This window comes from Electrona antarctica (assembly GCF_951216825.1).
Source record: "Electrona antarctica genome assembly, chromosome: 6".
NCBI lineage: Eukaryota > Metazoa > Chordata > Actinopteri > Myctophiformes > Myctophidae > Electrona > Electrona antarctica.
The window spans coordinates 28,034,980-28,053,504 of record NC_136811.1 but is presented as its reverse complement, the minus strand read 5'-3'; the positions used below and the strand labels follow the sequence as shown (position 1 = coordinate 28,053,504).

Sequence of the window (18,525 nt, the reverse complement as noted above, 5' to 3'; positions counted from 1 at the left end):
TTAATCAGTATAAATATTCACATGGAGAAATGTCAAACATCAGTAGAATGATTTAGTGAAACAATGACAAAATGGAACAAATACCGCACTGCATAACGCACCTGACAAGATGAGCAGGTGTAATGATTAAATACAATTATTTTTCCTCATTTTCCAGTTCAATAACAAAAACCTGTCAGTGTTTTTGCAGTATTTCTTTTTTCTCATCATGAAAACAATTGACTGCGTGTAATGACAAATCAATAATGCCAAAGCATTACTTTACAGTATGTATTATAAACACATGTATTATGAAAAATAACAATGGGTCAGAAACATCACCGGCCACTGTTTGGATTTCTTCTTTTTATTCCAAATAAAAATACGATACAAACCCCTATTTTAGTAGTGTGCTTAGTACCAAAACAATATAGATGCTGTGTTCACAAACGTGTGTGTGTGTATGTGTGCACACTGCACACGTGTCTGTGTGTGTATATATCAGTGTATAGCATGTGCAAATATTACACATATATATACACACACACACATACTGTACTTACATGAAAGAACAAATATACAGTACAACTCACAGTCATATCATGCAGGCAGACACACGCTAGAGTCCCGACTGCTATTGGTTACTTTATCTTGCACCATTCTACATTCCCCTTTAAATAAATCAAATACTGGAGAGTCAACACAAAATTGTCAAATGAGAGAATAGCAGTAACATCAAGTGTAAGCAGAGGACTGAAAATATATGGATTCAATCATAAAGGTTTAACATGATCCTTTCACACAGTTTATCAAAAACACAGCCAGCTGCTCTGAAAATCCCATGGGGAAAGCAGGGTGAGGTTTAATCCAGATTTTGTTTTTGAGAGAAAGCTATAATTTCCTTACATCAAAAAAAATCAATAATGTACATAGTGACAAAATTGTTTACTTACACATATCGCCAAGTATGTCAAGCGTTTTATCCTCCCAAACCACCTGAATTTGACATCTCCAAACAAAACGCTTGGGTTTGACTTCTGGAGCTGAGATAAAGCATTCATTCCTTGACATCATGGACAAGTAATATGTACAACACCAGCAAACTTATATATTTTTTGTTTTGTTTTTCAAGCCATTATTATCACAGAAAGAAGCAAAAATCTGACAGTAAACTCACAGAAAGACAGAGATGAATACTACAGGAAAAGGTGCAGCAATTATAGGACCTTTGGCCCTGATGAGAATTAGACCCTTGTAGGATACAAGATGTACCATTTTCACAATGCCCACCCTTAAATGACTGAACAGCACTGTGCTGGATTGTTGCACTTCCACCTTGAATGCTAGAAGCAGTACAACTTGGCACAATAAAAAAAGAATATGTAGTCAAAAGTGGAAATACTGGAACAGTGGCCCAAATTATTATAATTATATTTTAAACCTGGTGTTCCTATTTTAGGCATGCCATTATTGGTGAAGATTCAAAAAATGTCTAAAGCTTGTAGATCTGTTATTTGTTTAAGGAAGGTTCAAAATCTAAGATCACTATCACAATACTTGATCTTTTGACTACATATACAGTACTGTAGCATGAGTTTCCCCATGTAATTCTTTTTTACATGTCAGTGGTTAAAGGTGATGTTTTTTTAATGAACTCAGCCTGTGAAAAGGGTATCTACTGTACATCTCAAAGTGGAAGATCAATATGCCTGAGAACTGTATTAGTGAAAAGCATTCAAGTGTTTCAATACTTAACAGAAGAGGTCTGGCCTCAATTCACTTTCTTCACATTTATTTTAAGTGACACAATGTTGGCCTTCTGATACCAAACGTTCTCCAACAATTTAATTTCAAACAAATCAAATTATTAAATTAATAAGAAGTGAATTGAACTCAGCCCTATATTCATTACAAACCTTGCTTTGTTAAATGCAGAGAAAGAAGGGTGTTGGAGGGCTGGAGTTTCCTCAGTGTTTTGCTTTTAAACAAGGAGCCCAACGAAGAGGACGTCCATCAAATATCGATCATGAAACCTGCAATGCTTGGAAGTCATGGCAGTATACATGGAGTTAACTTCCATGACACTCTAAAGCTATTTGTGGTTTTTCCTCTTTCAATTGGTTCCTTGCCTTCACTAGACCATCAGTACATTAAATAATGTTCCAAGGAGGCAGCATGCTTTAGCATCTTTTTGCATCCTCATGAAAAGCAGAGCCATTCTAGATCTTGTTGCTGAATGTTTTTAACTACTGAGGAACATACCTGCTGCGGGTGCTTGGCCTAAAGCATTCTAAAGTCATATAAATTAGATATAAAACATTTCTTGTCATGACTTTAAATGCCAGAGCCACTGTGATGCATGTTAGCACCTCATAATGCCCTTTAAGATGTGCATTCATTATCTCTCATTGAGCAAGCCCCAGCAGGTGTATAAAACTAAATTGAGAAGGTTGTTCCTTCCACAGTGAAGAGTGCTAGTTAACAGTGCTTAAGCCTTTATTACTTTATTACCACTGAGTTTAGTGTAAGTGTACCACAGTCCTCTCAAAGCAACACTTCATATGGTCACTCCAACTCTCACGCTTAAAGTAGACACACTTGAATCCAACAGTTGTGTTTACCATAATTTCTGTGTGCTGATATTTTCAGCTGAACCTATACTTTCCTGTTAAAGGACTTTTTGCATAATGGTTTCACAAACCAATGGAAACAATAACAAAAGTGTGTTTTGGACACATACAGTATATTGAAAGAAAACTCCTATAGAGGGTATGCGCGCAACATCATTATACGGAAGTTATGCGGGAAGCCGGGAACGCCTGCTGCGTGGCAAAAAAACAACTTTCTGGCCTTGACAGCCCATACATCCAAAACAGAAAAGTCTTTCTGATTGCATTAAGCATTAAACAATGTTAAACTCGCTTTGCCACTCGATTTGCCACTAACTTTATGCATGCGCATACCCTCTATTGGAACAGGTCTGGTAGCATAATAGGGTTAAAATACAGTACAGTGATTTTGTTATTGTTTTGTTATTGTGTGTTTGGTCCCAGGGAGAGAAGCTACTGCACGGCTGTAACACAACAGGTGCTGATTTCTTCCTTGGCTACATTTCCGAAAATGCTGCTGTTCTCTAAAATAAATTAAACTACCGGTATTAAATTAAAGTCATGATTTTCATTTACCTTTATGGGTCAAACACTTCATAACCATTCAGCCCATAACTTTCATTCAAAACACATTCTATGTATAACTTCAAAAACTAAATTATGCTCAGGTGGGAAAAAAGAAAATCTACTTTTTCCCGTTAATCCCTGAAAAGCTGTTGCTTTTAAAATAAACGTTTTCCACCTGACATCAGAGACAAGCAAATTAGTAGTAAATCAAGAGATAGAAACTCTTGGTAAAAGGGAAGCTCTTGTGAAATCTAGGCCAGTTAGATTTGTACTTTAGTGACATGCCATTTGAGTGTCGGAGGGAATCAAATTGAAAGGGAATCAAATTCCGTCCTTTATGCAGACTATGAACATGTAAAGCTTTTTCCTTATTTCATTAGAATCCATATGATATTACAGGATATCTCAGTTGGTCTTCATATGACATGAACACTTCTAGTTTGAGGTTTGTGAGATACTCCTCAATACAACCTCAACTTCAAATACATACATATCCGTCATTTTCCTCAGATTAAAACTTGAACGTTTTTTTTGCTCACTCAATTTAATATGACTTCATATTAAAATGAAGTCTTTTTCACCCTCTTCCCCAGAGTCTGACGATTTATTGCCGGCTCGCCTGTCCTTGTCCTTGTCCTGGCTGGGGGATCTGTCCTTTGTCTTGAATGAAGGATGATGGTCGTCAGAGTTGGTCCGGTGATGGCTGGGTCGCTGAGAACAATCTGACACAGGCACAGTCCTCACTGGAGGGAGAGCGGGGGGACGGAAGGAGAGAGAGAGAGAGAGAGACACAGACAGACAGACAGAGTGAGAGAGAGAGAGAGAGAGATGATGGAGGTGTGTTGGTTATGTTAGTTATTCCCCGCCAGCTTGACCGGTTGTTGATCTCTCGCTGTGAAAACCTGACCGCGACTATCACAACACCGGCTATCGGCCGTTGAATAAACATGGTTTTGACCAGAAACGCCATTCCGGGTGTCGATTTGGAGATACAAGCGATTGAAAACAGCCCATTGAACGCACGTAGATGCTCCAGTGTCACACTCGACACTTCATGCTAACGTGAGTAGGCAGGCTATCGACAAGATCGGATCAAAACATGGATAAAACATACATTTACGTTATTTCACTTGATTTACGTGTATGGCGGGCAGCCAGACTAAACCAAATAACGTAAGTTACGATAATGGCGCTTTATGTGTTAAGTGCGAGTGCAAATAATTACTGTGGTGTGACCAAAATGGAATGTCGAGTGAACAAAAATAAACGTGCCTTCCCTTCTGAGCTGACAGTAACTCTGGTACTATGGTAGTATGGAGACAATGTTGATAAAGTGCTGACATAACGGCACTTAATGTGCGATCTCACCATGTGTCATTAAGTAGCCTAAACTTGAACTTGAAGTTGAGGAATGTGACGAGATGATTGTGGAGAGAAACTGTCACTCCTACTGTGAATGAGCGGAGAAGTGTGTGTGTGTGTGTGTGTGTGTGTGTGTGTGTGTGTGTGTGTGTGTGTGTGTGTGTGTGTGTGTGTGTGTGTGTGTGTTTCCGTGCGCGCGTGAGAGACATAAAATAAAAGCTCAAGGATGTTAAATTATTAATATGCAGTCACATTTTGAGTTTGTGGCCTACCTTCCTGAGCTGCTGTAGTGGTTTTATGTGCACTGGATTGACCTTCTTTATCTTTCTCTGACGATCCTCTCTTCAGATTGGGAGGGAGAACTGCAACCTTAGGAGAAACACTGCCACTGCTGGTGGAGTCTGAACTGTCATCTGCCAGGGAGAAAGGCAGGCAACAGTCTGTCACAATATCCACATAATATGAATAAATATGTACCATCATCCACTAAAGGTGGATGACAAGCCATAAAATGTATGACCAATATGTCACTTTAACACTTGACATATACTGTAGGCCTATATACAAGCTCTCAGCATGTCACATTGCAACACGTTGAGAGCTTCTGATCTTGTTTTTGTATTTTTTTTATGCAAACGCTGGCACAAAATCTTAAACTTAATCTGAAGAACATATTATTTGGGGGTCTTTGACGTGAAAATGTTTGAGAATCACTGTACTCCACTGTACCTAAGCTCTTGCTACTGGTGGTCCTTGGCTTCTGTGGGATGCTGGGGCGTGCGGCTAGGGCTGGCTTGCTCCCCTGGGGCAAGGGGGGCTTGGGGCTGACTAGCCCCCCAGGAGTGTTGGAAGACGAGGTGGCACGGAGACGAAGAGACGTTTCAGGCTTGGCCTCAGCGCGAGGAGGCGTCTTCTCAGGGGAACCAGTGGTCACAGGGTCGGACTTACACACTGAACCACTGGGCGATGACGACCGGCCCTCTGGAGTGGTACTCTGGGGCTTGGCTGCTTACACACAGTGAAGTAGACATATTTGTCTTTGTTAAAAGTATCCAAAAATACATATGTACTTTGTTACAGTCCACCACTGATTTCTACATGTATACAGTGAAATCCATGTGCACAGCGTTAAATGGTAAACAAATGGACCATTTAAGGACCTACAGTATTTGTTTATATCTGTACATATCTGTACACTCTCTGTACACGTTGGGAGGAAACCACCTAAATCCATTTTTGAGGTTTTTGATTGTTTTGTGTTGCATAAATCAGTGCTATTGAACACCTTAGAAGTCTTTGTGTTGGTTAAAAGAATATTTGTACCAATGAAAATAAGTAAAAAGCGCATTGGACAAAACCTCCATTGGACCCTCAAACTGTCTGCTACAGCAGCTACAGTAACTCCACCACCTCTCCCCCTCTCATGCAAGTAATTGACAATATATAAAGTCACAACACCAACTTTGATCAGGCAGTATTGCCTATAAGGTTTTCTTCATTTCCTGAAAATGTTATATTTTTCATTTCCTGAAAAATGAACATTTTGGATTTAAGTGGTTTCTTCCCGACAGCAGAGATATGTAATGTAAAAGAAAAGTTGATTCTTTCAAATCTACAGAGTATCAACATATTTGTAAACCATGACAATATAAACTTGCATCTTAATAAAGTAATGAAGCAAAATAATCAAATTTAAAATTGAAATTGAAATACATTTTATGTATTGTATTGACGGGTGCATGTACCGTAGTAACTGACAAATTCGTTTTTTAGGTAGCTCACCAGTTCCATTGCTGTCAGTTCTGTCGGGGCTGGAAGACTAGAAAAACGAGAAAAATGTTGGGTTAGTAATCAGTGCTGATGTTCATAAGATGGCAGTTTGACATTACTTATACTTTATACTAATACATAACTGTAGTCCAAGGTTTCCAGAAGGTGGCACACACAGTACCCGTTTCCTGTTCCGTTTCAGATTTCCATAACTTTGTGTGATTAGCACTCCAACAGATTGTACTGGAAACCCACAATTACTACAGTATGATGCAGAGCCTGTTGCAGTTGAACACCAACAGGAAGGGGGCAGCCTTGTGTAATGAATGTTAATGTCACAGCCTGAGCCCACACAGCCAATTCTTACAGGAGTCATCTGTTTCTAGCATGAAACACACACACACCTGGCAGTTAGCCCCATCCAACAGATGGCAGGCAGCTTTAGGCCAACAGATACAAGGCCAAAGAAAGCCCATCACTGCAAACATCCATAAACCTCTTAACATTATTCCCTGTGTTTTTCACACACAAAAACACACAGGGTATTAAAGGATCATAAAAACGTTCTGGCATGTTTAGGCCATTTATTACAACTCCACATCGCTGCCGACCATTTTCCATAGCATGATACTGTACTTTTTTTTTTAAATCTTTGAGGAAGCCGTTGGATTCCATCATTTCAGTTGGTTATTAAAATCTACTTTACTATTAATTAGAGACTAACTTGAGATTGATAATCCAATATGGTTTAACTTTATTGGCAATTTATTTTTTGTCAACAGTATGCTGTTGACAAATTCTAGCAATAGCTAAGCATTTAAAGCGTGGGTTGATTTTAAAAGTAGGACTAGAAATAGTCCCTGCGGAAAAGATGTCCATAACTTGCACAATGATATTTAAGCAACATCGACTCAATTACCGGTATTCAGGTGAGTTCTGTAGCTTTTCTATAACTCAGGAGAGAATCTGAACACAATGATGGTGTGGTCCTTTAACATAGTGGTGACCTGCTGGTCACATCCAGCAGGGACAGGGGACAGTTAGTCCTACTGACATAATGTATGACTATGGCTAGCATGAGATCTATTTGACTGGACAAGCTAGCTGTCAGTCACTCTCTTTAACTCAAGCACGTACAACAGCACGCACGCATGCACACACACCCCGTCTCAGTAGCGCTACTGGCTACCATTAATATGGCCCCTGGGGTGTTATGGTCAAGTGTCTTACTCATGGTGACATAATAGACTAATACTGTATAGCCTAATACAGCACAGGCATGTAGATCTGCTGAATAATCATGCAGATAAAATAAATCCAGTCATTTGGAGTTCCCACACATGAGCACACAAGTATGAGGTGTAACGCCAGGGCTCCACCGGACGGCGGACGCGTTGCGTCTCCGTCGCGTGCGTCAAAAAACGCACCGGTTCAATTTTAATGCACACGTTAATGTCACACAACGCGGGCAGTGGAGCCACCCTTCATTGATTAAAAAGGGAACATTCCCTGACGGTGACGGAGACGCGACGCTAACGCGCCCGGTGGAGCCCCGGTGTAATACCTGAGACTATGTGGCAATGGTCTGACCTTTCAGATATTGAGAGCATTTCCCGGCAAACTGCATCACTGTCTGGTACCCACTAGCCCCATTTGGAACCTCACCCTTTGCTATTAGCTCCGAGAAGAGGTTCTGTGTCGGGGTATCCCTGTATCGGTTGAAATGGGTAGAGCCCATCCAAGACCAGTGTAGAAAACCATTTTCGCAGTATCGTATCCAAAAAAGTAAATATTTATTTCCTGAGAACTACAGATGATAGAATCTTTTGTGATCAGTAAAATATTTGGAGCAGGGTGAAACAACGACTTAAATAGCTTTTTTAGTCAGCCTGTAGCCAGTCAACGTAATAGAAAAATAGTTCTATTACAGCGATTCTTCGTGAGCCGTGCACCCAGTAAACTGCATTATTTAGATTGAGAGTGCTCGTTTTTCTCTTCTTCTATGTGGACCCCCGTCCGCATGTGCAGTACTGCTTCCGTAAGATGATGATGTGGGAAAACAAATGCATTCAACCAGATGAAAAGGCCATATCTTTTTTCGTGTCATAGTGCTAGTACAGTAACTTCAGCCACACAAACCACAACCACCCCCAAAAGCCCATGACCCTGACTCGAGCATTTGATTATTAATAATGAATGTAACTTGCAAAAATATTTATTTTGAATGCTAAGAATACAGATCACCTGACTGCTATGTATATAGTGTCTTTATACGTAAACATGATGGTGTCGCTTAATTTAGATTTTGTGCACTCTCTCTCTGTATGTACGTACATATACACATTTATATACAAATAAAATGTACATATTTACAATAACTCTTCTGTGTACTGTACCAGTAAGAATAAATACCTAGATAAGATAAACAAAAATCCTCTCACCTTATGTGCTCTCCTCTCCTGTTTGGCTTTCATCTCTGCCAGGAGGCCGCTACCCATCACCTGCACTCCAGGGTAGCGTCTGCCACCCTGAGGACTGCCCTTTCCATCTGAACCTTCCCACAGCTCATCCATGGAGTCTGGGGTCCTCAACTCCTCTGAGCGATCTGAGCTGCTGCTGTAATCTGTAGGCTGGGAACGACTCTGGGCCTCTCTGGACTCCCTGGAGAACAAGACAGGGGATATTAGTTAGTAGAGAAGATATAAAGTGCATAATGGAGAGGCAGCTGGTGAGAGACAAACTGCTTGTTTAAGAGTCATAAAACTTGCCGTTTGTAGCGCACGTTAGAATATGTGTTCTAGTTCATGGTCATTTGTTTGTTTGATGTCTTCAAGCTAAAGAAACATGATTGTTTGATTTTAAAATACTAATGTGATTTGATTATTGAGAAATGTAGATTGATTAAAAAACGGCTTTGAGTGCTGATAATACTGTTACTTTTGCATTTCATGAGACTATTATGTTAAAAACTGTTTAAAAACAAGTCAAAACAATACCGGTATGTAAGTGTCTAAAACAGATATGCAAAGTATATTTGTAGTTTTTATTTCACGTGCATTGCATTTACAGTAGTCATTTATCACCTTACTGACAACTAGAGATGTCCCGAATCCCGATACTGTATCGGCCCTTATTTGTCATATTGGGTCATATCGGTATCGGCGAATATGCCAGTCTAAGCACCGATCCGACACATTGGTAAGGGCTTGACACTATGGCAGGTAAATAAAATGTTGGGGCATGTGGAGTTTGGACTTTAGAGTTGCCCAAAGTGCAAATACACATATGAGTGAGGAGTCTGTTATAAACACAACACGAGATATATAGCTAGATATCTACAAACACAACACGAGATCACAACACTGATATTGGTATTCGGTATCTGTATCGGCTAACACAGAAATGGTGGCATCGGGATCGGATCAGGAACGAAAAAAGTGTATCGGGACATCCCTACTGACAACCTTACTTACTTGTACTGCAAAAAAACTAAACTGAAAGTAAAGATGAGTAAAAAGAAGAAACGTCATTGTATGAGTGAAACCCACTAAAACCTCCTATGGATATACCATCCATTTCAAGCGGCAAAACTGCAAATATACTATAGGGGCGGGAGTGGCTCAGCGGTAGAGTGGCCGGTAGAATAGCAGGCTGGGAAAACCGTAAGATTCCCAGTTCAAACCTATGCTCCCCCAGAGTTAGTGTCGAAGTGTCCTTGAGCAAGACACTGAACCCCTAATTGCTCCCGATGAGCAGGTTGGTGCCTTGCATTATAAAAGTGCTATATACATAAATGCACCATTTACCATTTAAATAGCTTGACATCTATTAAGACAATAAACGTCTTGAACAGTAACATGAACTACAGCTGTAACATGTAAACTAGGACCTGGGTGGTTTCTTTGGATTCCTTGAAAAGTTAGAGAATCCTGTCAGAGCAAATAGCTTAATGTTTTCAAACACACTTTTCCACAACCTACAGTATCTCTTACTACTCAATCCTCCTAAATTCAGAAGCAATGAAGCCCTGATTTGCTGTGAAAAAGAAGAAGAAAATAAATGTATGTATTTAATGTATGTACAGTATGGTCAGGACAAATCTTCCAAAATCCTTTGTTCACCTGGACTTTGGCTCCAGTGGTGGACTCTTAACAGCTATCTTTGGTGAGGAGGGCTCCTCTGGGATGCTGGAGGGTATAGTTGGAAGGCCTACAGAGCCTGACGATGTGCCTGAGGATGGAGTGGCTGCTTGGCTCTTCTCCAACTTCTCTGACTTGTCCGATTTTTCACCTTTATCAAATTTGGAGCGTGACTTGATGAGGTTTAGGAATCCCCCTTTACTTTTCTTCTTCTCTCCGTCCTGAGAGTCGGAGCTCTTCAGAGAACGCCTCACAGGAGTTAAAGAAAGAAATAACAGTATTGAAATAACAGTGGAGAGTAGATTTAGTGACTGACTGATTAATAATGAGAAATGGTCGATTACTCTATTACAGTGGAACATATTACAGATGTCATTAATGATGTACTGAGAACCATCATCCCATAAAATATGTAGTTCTTACTTGGCATCCATCTTGGTGACCTTCTTGGAAAAGAATTCATCTACACCTTCATCCACTCTTCCCATGAGGCCATTCTGTTCCCCGTCCTGAGATGGAGCACTGCTGATTTGCTAATAGAGCACAACAAAATACATCAGAAGGAAGATCTGAGGTTGCCCAAAATACATTTTGGTTCTTTACTTGTATCGGACACATCTGCATTCGGGGAAGGGGGCATGGGGGCATTCAGAACGTGTATACATTGGGGATTGGTGGAATGAAAACATAAGTGCCCCACCAGAAGAGGAGGGCTGAGGGTGGACCAAAAGGGACCAACATCCTGTTATCCACATTCTATAGGGCGGCGCCCCAGAGGCAAATTCAAGGAAACAAACAGCAGATTTAGCATGCTGTTTTTTTTCTTCAATGAATTGATGGTAACCTGGTTCTATATACTCACAGGTATCTTGGTAACCTGGTTCTATTTACTCACAGGTATCACCTGGTTCTATTTACTCACAGGTATCTTGGTAACCTGGTTCTATTTACTCACAGGTATCTTGGTAACCTGGTTCTATATACTCACAGGTATCTTGGTAACCTGGTTCTATATACTCACAGGTATCTTGGTAACCTGGTTCTATATACTCACAGGTATCTTGCTGGACTGGGTCTTCTTGTTTCTGCGGGGTCGTAGTTTGGTGAAGTGCTGAAGCTTCTTGCCCTCCTCAGATGGTAGTTCCCCCATCCGCCCTGATGGACGCTTGTCCTTGCGTGGGGCATGAGATGAGGGAGCAGGGTGTTGAGAGGATGTAGATGTGTCATCCGTACTGACTGGGACATCTTCCAGGGCCTTGTCCAGGTCAAACTCCATTTCTATTGGTTGAAGGATCAATCAGATAGTTGCTACACACACACACAGTTGGATCCACTAAGATGTCAAAAACAAGGCACACCTACATACGGTGTCATAATCATGTAGAACATTTTATTATTGTATTCAGACACACACACACACACACACACACACACACACACACACACACACACACACACACACACACACACACACACACACACACACACACACACACACACACACACACACACACACACACACACACACACACACACACACACACACACACACACGCCAAACAAAATGTGTTAATGTGAATTCAGAATAATAAATGAAAATGATGAAGTGCATTTTCAGTAACAGTAGGCCTACACAAACTAGTAGGTGCAAGGTACCACAGAAAAAAGGTATGCAATATCATTAACAGCTCTATGCAGAGGGAGGCACGCAACAAGTCTATCTGTAAAATATCCTTCTCCTTTTTTCATATCTTAAGACTTATGCCATCCATCCATCCATCTTCAACCGCTTATCCGTAGTCGGGTCGCGGGGGCAACAGCTCCACCAGAGAGCTCCAGACTTCCCACTCCAGAGCAACATTAGTGACTTCCTCCTGGGGGATCCCGAGACATTCCAAGGCCAGTGAGTCGATGTAATCTCTCAAGGTCAAGGTAATCTCTCCTTGGTCTGCCCCGGGGTCTTCTCCCAGTGGGACGTGCATCGAGAACCTCCCTAGGGAGACTCCCGAGAGGCATCCTAACCAGATGCCCGAACCACCTAAGCTGGCTCCTTTCCAGGCTCTACTCCGAGTCTCTCCCACGTGACTGAACTTCTCACCCTATCTAAGGGAGATGCCAGCCACCCGTCGGAGAAAACTAATTTTGGCCGCTTGTATTCGCGACCTTATTCTTTCGGTCATGACCCACACTTCATGACCATAGGTGTGAGTAGGAACGAAGATTACTCGGTAGACAGAGAGCTTTGCCTTCTGGCTCATATCTTATGCCAACTTCTTCAAAAGAGGCCGGAAGCCTCATTCAGAAATGTTTGGCACTTGGCCGTTCGTGCTTCAGTCGAGTTCAATCAGTGCACTGTTGAGTAGGAAAATGGACATGGGGTATCTGCATTTTCTACACGGAGAAAAAAAAAAAAGATAATGAAGAGGAAGCCCATTGGTGCAATGTTGGCACTGAGAATTACAATTTCTTGAAGGGCTTACGGCTGACCGTAAGCCCTTGCTGCTGTGTTGCGATCATAGATTACTAGGAAAACCTGCAAAACCTGTCAGTCCGTCCGTCAATCCGTACATCACGCCCATCATATATGGTCATAAGTCCATCACGCCTCGAGTTGTGACACATTCCATATATGGCCATCTCCATATATGAAGATCACGACCACGACAAATCCTGGATAGCCATACATGGAGAAGACTGGATCATCACCTAGATCTGCATATATGGAGCCATGCAGCCAGCAAGTGAGTTCTCAACAGGCCCGAAAATAAGGCCCGGCCCTACCTGGGCCCTCATCAAACCATGCACACTTAAGACACTGCCCCCGCTGCCACCCTTAGATCTCCATATATGGAGCTGACCTGTTCTGACATTCCATATGTTGATCTGACCTCATCAAACCCTGCACACTCAAGACACTGCCCCCGCTGCCACCCTTAGATCTCCATATATGGAGCTGACCTGTTCATCATCAAACCCTGTACACTCAAGACACACTCCATATATGGCCAGACCTCATCAAACCCTGTACACTCAAGACACTGCCCCCGCTGCCACCCTTAGATCTCCATATATGAAAACGCCGGGACAACGCTCCACACGTCCCAAACTCTTCTCCCTTCTGACTCCAAAACTATGGAATGCACTTCCCATTACAATCAGAACTGCAGACTCCATCATGGCCCGTAGCACTTGCCCTAGCCCCGACGACCTTACAGGCATATGCAAAGGCTCAACTTATGTAACTTAGATAGCACTTTATGTAGACTTAGATAGCATTTTATACAGACTTATAGCATTTTATGTAGACATAGCACTTTATAGTATAGTACAGTTTTCATTATATAGATACTTTCTTAGCTTACGCATGTTTCATGATAACTACTTATTATGTATGTGATGTATTGCCATGCTTTTTTTGTTCTTACTTAATGTAAGTCTGGATTGTTGATCTGACCCCCCATGCCAAAGCGCCAGCGGTCGCCCAGCAGTCTGCCGTCACCCAGGCGGATGCGTGAGCGTTTCTCGCCCTCAGGGCGAGAAGTCCGTAGAGTCCGTCGGATACACCATTGTCCAGAACCAGCACAAAAGCCTCTGGCCGGGCTCTGACTCTAACCCTCTCTAACCATTCAGCTATGGCCGCTATGGCTGCGTCAAGGCACCAGTGTTCACACCTTCAGACTCAGAGAACCTCTGGGTAAACATATTGTACCCACAGTGTGATGGAAACAATACATCATCTCATACAAAGAGTAATGAATGAAATATTCTTACCAAAGGCACGAGAAACTGGCCTCAACATTCTGCTGTGGATGCTTTTCCTCTTGGATTTAGGAGTCATCTGAAGACAAGAGGAGATTTAAAAAGTTAAGAAAGTATTGTTAATTAACATACTCCCCCAGCTGCCAATCAGCCACACCTCTCGCCGAAGAGCTCCAAGCTAAGGGTTCTAAGGTGTATATCTACAGTACAGTATCTTATGAAGCTGTACAGGTCTACTGGTCTACTGTATCCTCTCTATTATAAAGCTCTGTCACAGCCTGTCAAGTTTGATGTATTACCAAACTGGAGAGGTTATGACCCCCATCTACTTTCGAAAGTTGTTTCTTCATTCTTTCGCTTCCTGGTGATAGATAAAATTAAAATGAAAAGCAAAATCATAATGGGGGATTGGAGGTAAAGGATAATAATGAGGCAATGTCCATATTGTCAGGTATGAAATTGCTTCCTCAAAAAACATGTAGGAATACATACAAGCGTGTCAATACATAGGTGTGACTAATCAGCCATTCAACCACTTCAGAATATCAAAGACATCTAATTATTGCTGACTGCGAAGTGTTTTTAACCCTCAAGGCAGGCACACACACTTTATAAGGACTATGCATTGAATATTATAAGATGCTAATGATATTGGAAAAGCTATCCTATCTCAACTTGACCCTGTGTTTAAGAGAAAAACTTGGGCTCAAATATATGTTAGAATGTGAGTGAAATTTGAAAACAGTAGTACATGAGGTAAGGTGCAAAACTGACTCCATAACCAGTACCACAGAGGTTTCCAAATGTGTTTGTTTAATAATTGTAATTTCATCCTTGTCTCTAAACTACTTCCCCCTGGTCAGCCTGATGGAGAGGAAAGGAAATGGTCGGAATAACGTGTTCCTTCCACGCGCTACGTCCAGCCGGGGAAAGTCTCCCCTGTCAGGTGAAAAGAAGCAGCTTGGACTCCTCATGCATAGAAGGAAGCATGAGGTCTGTCCTCTGCCCCCCAGATTGGCAGAGGAAGTGTAGCGCCCAGGATTACATTAGATAATTGACACTGGGTGAAAGAATTTGTTGCAAAATTGTGGAATGTTTAATAGCTTTCAGTAATATCATAATCAAGGGAAACCTTGGTTCTTAGGTATGGTAAATAAGGAACATGGAATTATTGTTATTGTTGTGTTATTTACAAAGATGGTCATGATAATGTATAGCAAGCTGAGTGAGGAGCACTTCACTGTGGCTGGGGGGAAAGGAGAGTGCCATTACAGCAATCATTTGCACATTCAATGACATAATGCCACAGAAAGAGAGAAAGTATGAGATTAAGTGTTCAAATGTATTACTTAAGTGTTGCAAGGACTCAATTATGTGAACACAGTGGGGCTGTTAATGCTTCTAAAATAGATAAAGGACAATACAGCAGGCAGACGCAGTGAAGAGGCACAGTGTGGACAGAGAAAGACAGAGAAACAAAACTAAAAAAACAAAAGAGTGTGGAGGTGACTCAGGTGAGAGACAGGGGACAGCACAGAATTACTTACACTCGTGCAGCACAGAGTCTCCATGAAGCCAAGGTTGAAAGAGAAGGAAGAACAGAGGAAATAAATAAACAAAAATAAATAAATTAAAGGAGTAAAAAAGAAAGACAAACGAAACAGAAAGATCACAAAGTAAGGCTTAATGAAGAGAAAGAGAGAGCACAAAGGAAAAGAACAGCCACTAAAGAGAATACTAAAGCCAAATGTATACTCCATTGTACGATGGTTTCACTTGCCTTAAAGAACAGATTTTGCAGCCAACAATGCATCACATCGCTTGGTAGAGTATACATTTAGCTTAAGAGCTATAGAAAAGAGAAACTCCTATACACTGCGGTGGCCTGTATTTACAAGACAGCAAGGGTTTCCACATACAATACAGTATGTTGTATACTGTGCAGATCTATAAAATATATTGCAGGAATTTGGGTCATTATCTGGTTAGTACGGAGCCCCTGAATGGCCATGCATTCAAAATATATTTTATCTTGTACGTACAAGATAATATCTCGTCCATACAATATATTATCTTGTCCGTACAAGATATTATCTCGTACGTACAAGATAATATCTTGTCCGTACAAGATAATATCTTGTCCGTACAAGATATTATCTTGTACGTACAAGATATTATCTCGTACGTACAAGATAATATCTTGTCCGTACAAATATCTTGTCCGTACAAGATATTATCTTGTACGTACAAGTTATATCTTGTACGTACGAGATATTATCTTGTACGTACGAGATATGATCTTGTTCAGAATTCAGGGGCTCCATAGTTTGTTTGTGTCTGGACAGAAGGTTTGTCAGATGTATTGACATGAGCTGAGATAAACTGATCACGGATGACACCGAGTCAGGTGTGCCACAGAAAGTGACACATGTGCACACACACACACACACACACACACACACACACACACACACACACACACACACTTCATAAACGCAGCAGTAATGCAATTGTCAATACAGAACTAATGCCGTCTTGCAGGTTTAGAATAACATACCAGTTAGCCAAATCACATGTGGCAGGTACTCTGTGTGTGTGTGTGTGTGTGTGTGTGTGTGTGTGTGTGTGTGTGTGTGTGTGTGTGTGTGTACTAATCTAATCACATTTGACAGGTGCTGTATGTGTATGTGCATGGTTGGCCTAAGCACTCTTGACAGCTATCTGGTCTGTGACATTAAATATAGCCTAGTGTTGCAATGGATTTCTCTTTGAAACACCTGACCTCCCGGGCGGTTAGCTCAACCGTCTGGGCACCTAGGCTGCCAAGCCAGACAGACGGCGTGCCGCGGGTTCGACTCCCGAGCCCGACGGCCTTTGCCGCCTGTCACTCCCCATCTCTCTCCCCCTTTCCTGTCTAATTACTGTACCCTATCAATAAAGGCAAAAAACGCCAAAAAATATATATCTTAAAAAAAAAAACACCTGACCTCAAGGAATCACTTTCATCAATGTTTTCTCCTATCCACTCTTTGCTTATAACCAGGGGTGCAAAGTTACAAGATAAATCCATTCATGTATTTATGGATTGTTTTAAAACAATGCAGCCAGTGTAGCAATTAGTGTTGCTGAAATTGCAATATTTTCCAAGGTATTGGCATTGACAAAACGTCTGCTAATAATTCACAGAAATTGTTAATACATATTACAATAAGCTATAACACAAGAAGTGGCCTTGGTAGGTTTGATAATTGCAACGCACATTAGATTCAACAGGGGGCGTTATTAACACACCTGAGGTGTGTTATTAACAGGAGTCATGGAGTCAGTTGCAAACAAAGACTCATCTCTAGACTCCACACAAGCTATTCATTCACAAGAAAACGTTTGAACGTAACAAATGGGGCATTTCTGCAAAATAGACCTCATGAGTCATTTGGGATCAATAAAAGTAGGAAAATGTGCATGTTATTTAATCTATAGTTGTCCTTTAAAGGAATTTATACATAAAAAGGTAGGCTACATTAAGATTATAAAACAACATGGGATGTCTTTACACATTATTTTGTAACTACATAGAAAAACGTGGCTAATTAATTTAATATAATCTGGAGAACTGATAAGAAGCTTAAGGCTACAAATGACCATTTATCAATACATTTCGTAGCTCATGGTACACATACACACACCCCCACCCTCACAATACCATGCATGGCTCCAGATCATCCAGCCTTTCACCCTCCAGCAACTCAGTGGAAGCCCGTTTAGGAACCTTCTCCTCTGGGACGTCCAGATCTAGTGAGCCCTGCTGCTGTAAAGGACGACCTCGACGCACCAGGTGGTCTGCCTATAGGAGGAGCAAGATCATTACAAAAATTAATTAACCCATTAAGACCTGAGGCCCATTCTACAATATGCCTTCCAAATCAGCAGTTCTAGCAGCGCTGTGAGCTTGTCTATCGGCTATTATTGAATAGCCAACACAAACAAATCTAAACGGTTTTAATGGGTTAAATGAGAGGGACAAGAATTATGCTGCTAAAAGGACAATATACAGAGAAAATTAGTCAAATATGAAGACCTTCATAGACAGCAAGCATTAAGTGAAAGTCTTACCAGAGTATGTTGTGAGGTGGAGAGCGCCTCTAAGATCTCATCAACGATACGGTCAGACAGGAACGATGCTAGACTCAGCTTCACCTCACTGAGAGACAATACAAGGAGGCCATCGGGGTAGAGACAGAGAAAGACAAAGACAATCACAGGCATTGACAAGACCTGAGTGAAGTTTGTATTTGTAAGCGTCAACAGACATTTGATTGTTGAAGCAAAAACACATACAG

At 41.3% G+C, this 18,525-nt stretch overlaps 1 protein-coding gene across 2 annotated transcripts in view; it reads right to left on the bottom strand.

Annotated features, from left to right (window-relative positions):
* Positions 1-175: 175 nt before the first annotated feature.
* The window catches only part of LOC306925457 (F-actin-uncapping protein LRRC16A-like), a 96,083-nt gene continuing 77,733 nt past the window's right edge, over positions 176-18,525 (bottom strand). The window contains exons 28-39 of one of the 2 annotated variants that reach the window (XM_079504287.1): positions 18,299-18,386; positions 17,889-18,029; positions 15,733-15,750; positions 14,198-14,264; positions 11,481-11,704; positions 10,850-10,959; positions 10,409-10,675; positions 8,729-8,948; positions 6,300-6,336; positions 5,247-5,522; positions 4,790-4,930; positions 176-3,898 (exon numbers count right to left, since the gene is read on the bottom strand). In XM_079504287.1, the coding sequence (XP_079360413.1) occupies positions 3,711-3,898; positions 4,790-4,930; positions 5,247-5,522; positions 6,300-6,336; positions 8,729-8,948; positions 10,409-10,675; positions 10,850-10,959; positions 11,481-11,704; positions 14,198-14,264; positions 15,733-15,750; positions 17,889-18,029; positions 18,299-18,386 (1,777 nt within the window). In that variant the 3' untranslated portion in view covers positions 176-3,710. The remainder of the gene's footprint in view (positions 3,899-4,789; positions 4,931-5,246; positions 5,523-6,299; positions 6,337-8,728; positions 8,949-10,408; positions 10,676-10,849; positions 10,960-11,480; positions 11,705-14,197; positions 14,265-15,732; positions 15,751-17,888; positions 18,030-18,298; positions 18,387-18,525) is intronic. The other variant, XM_079504288.1, reaches the window with a different exon arrangement.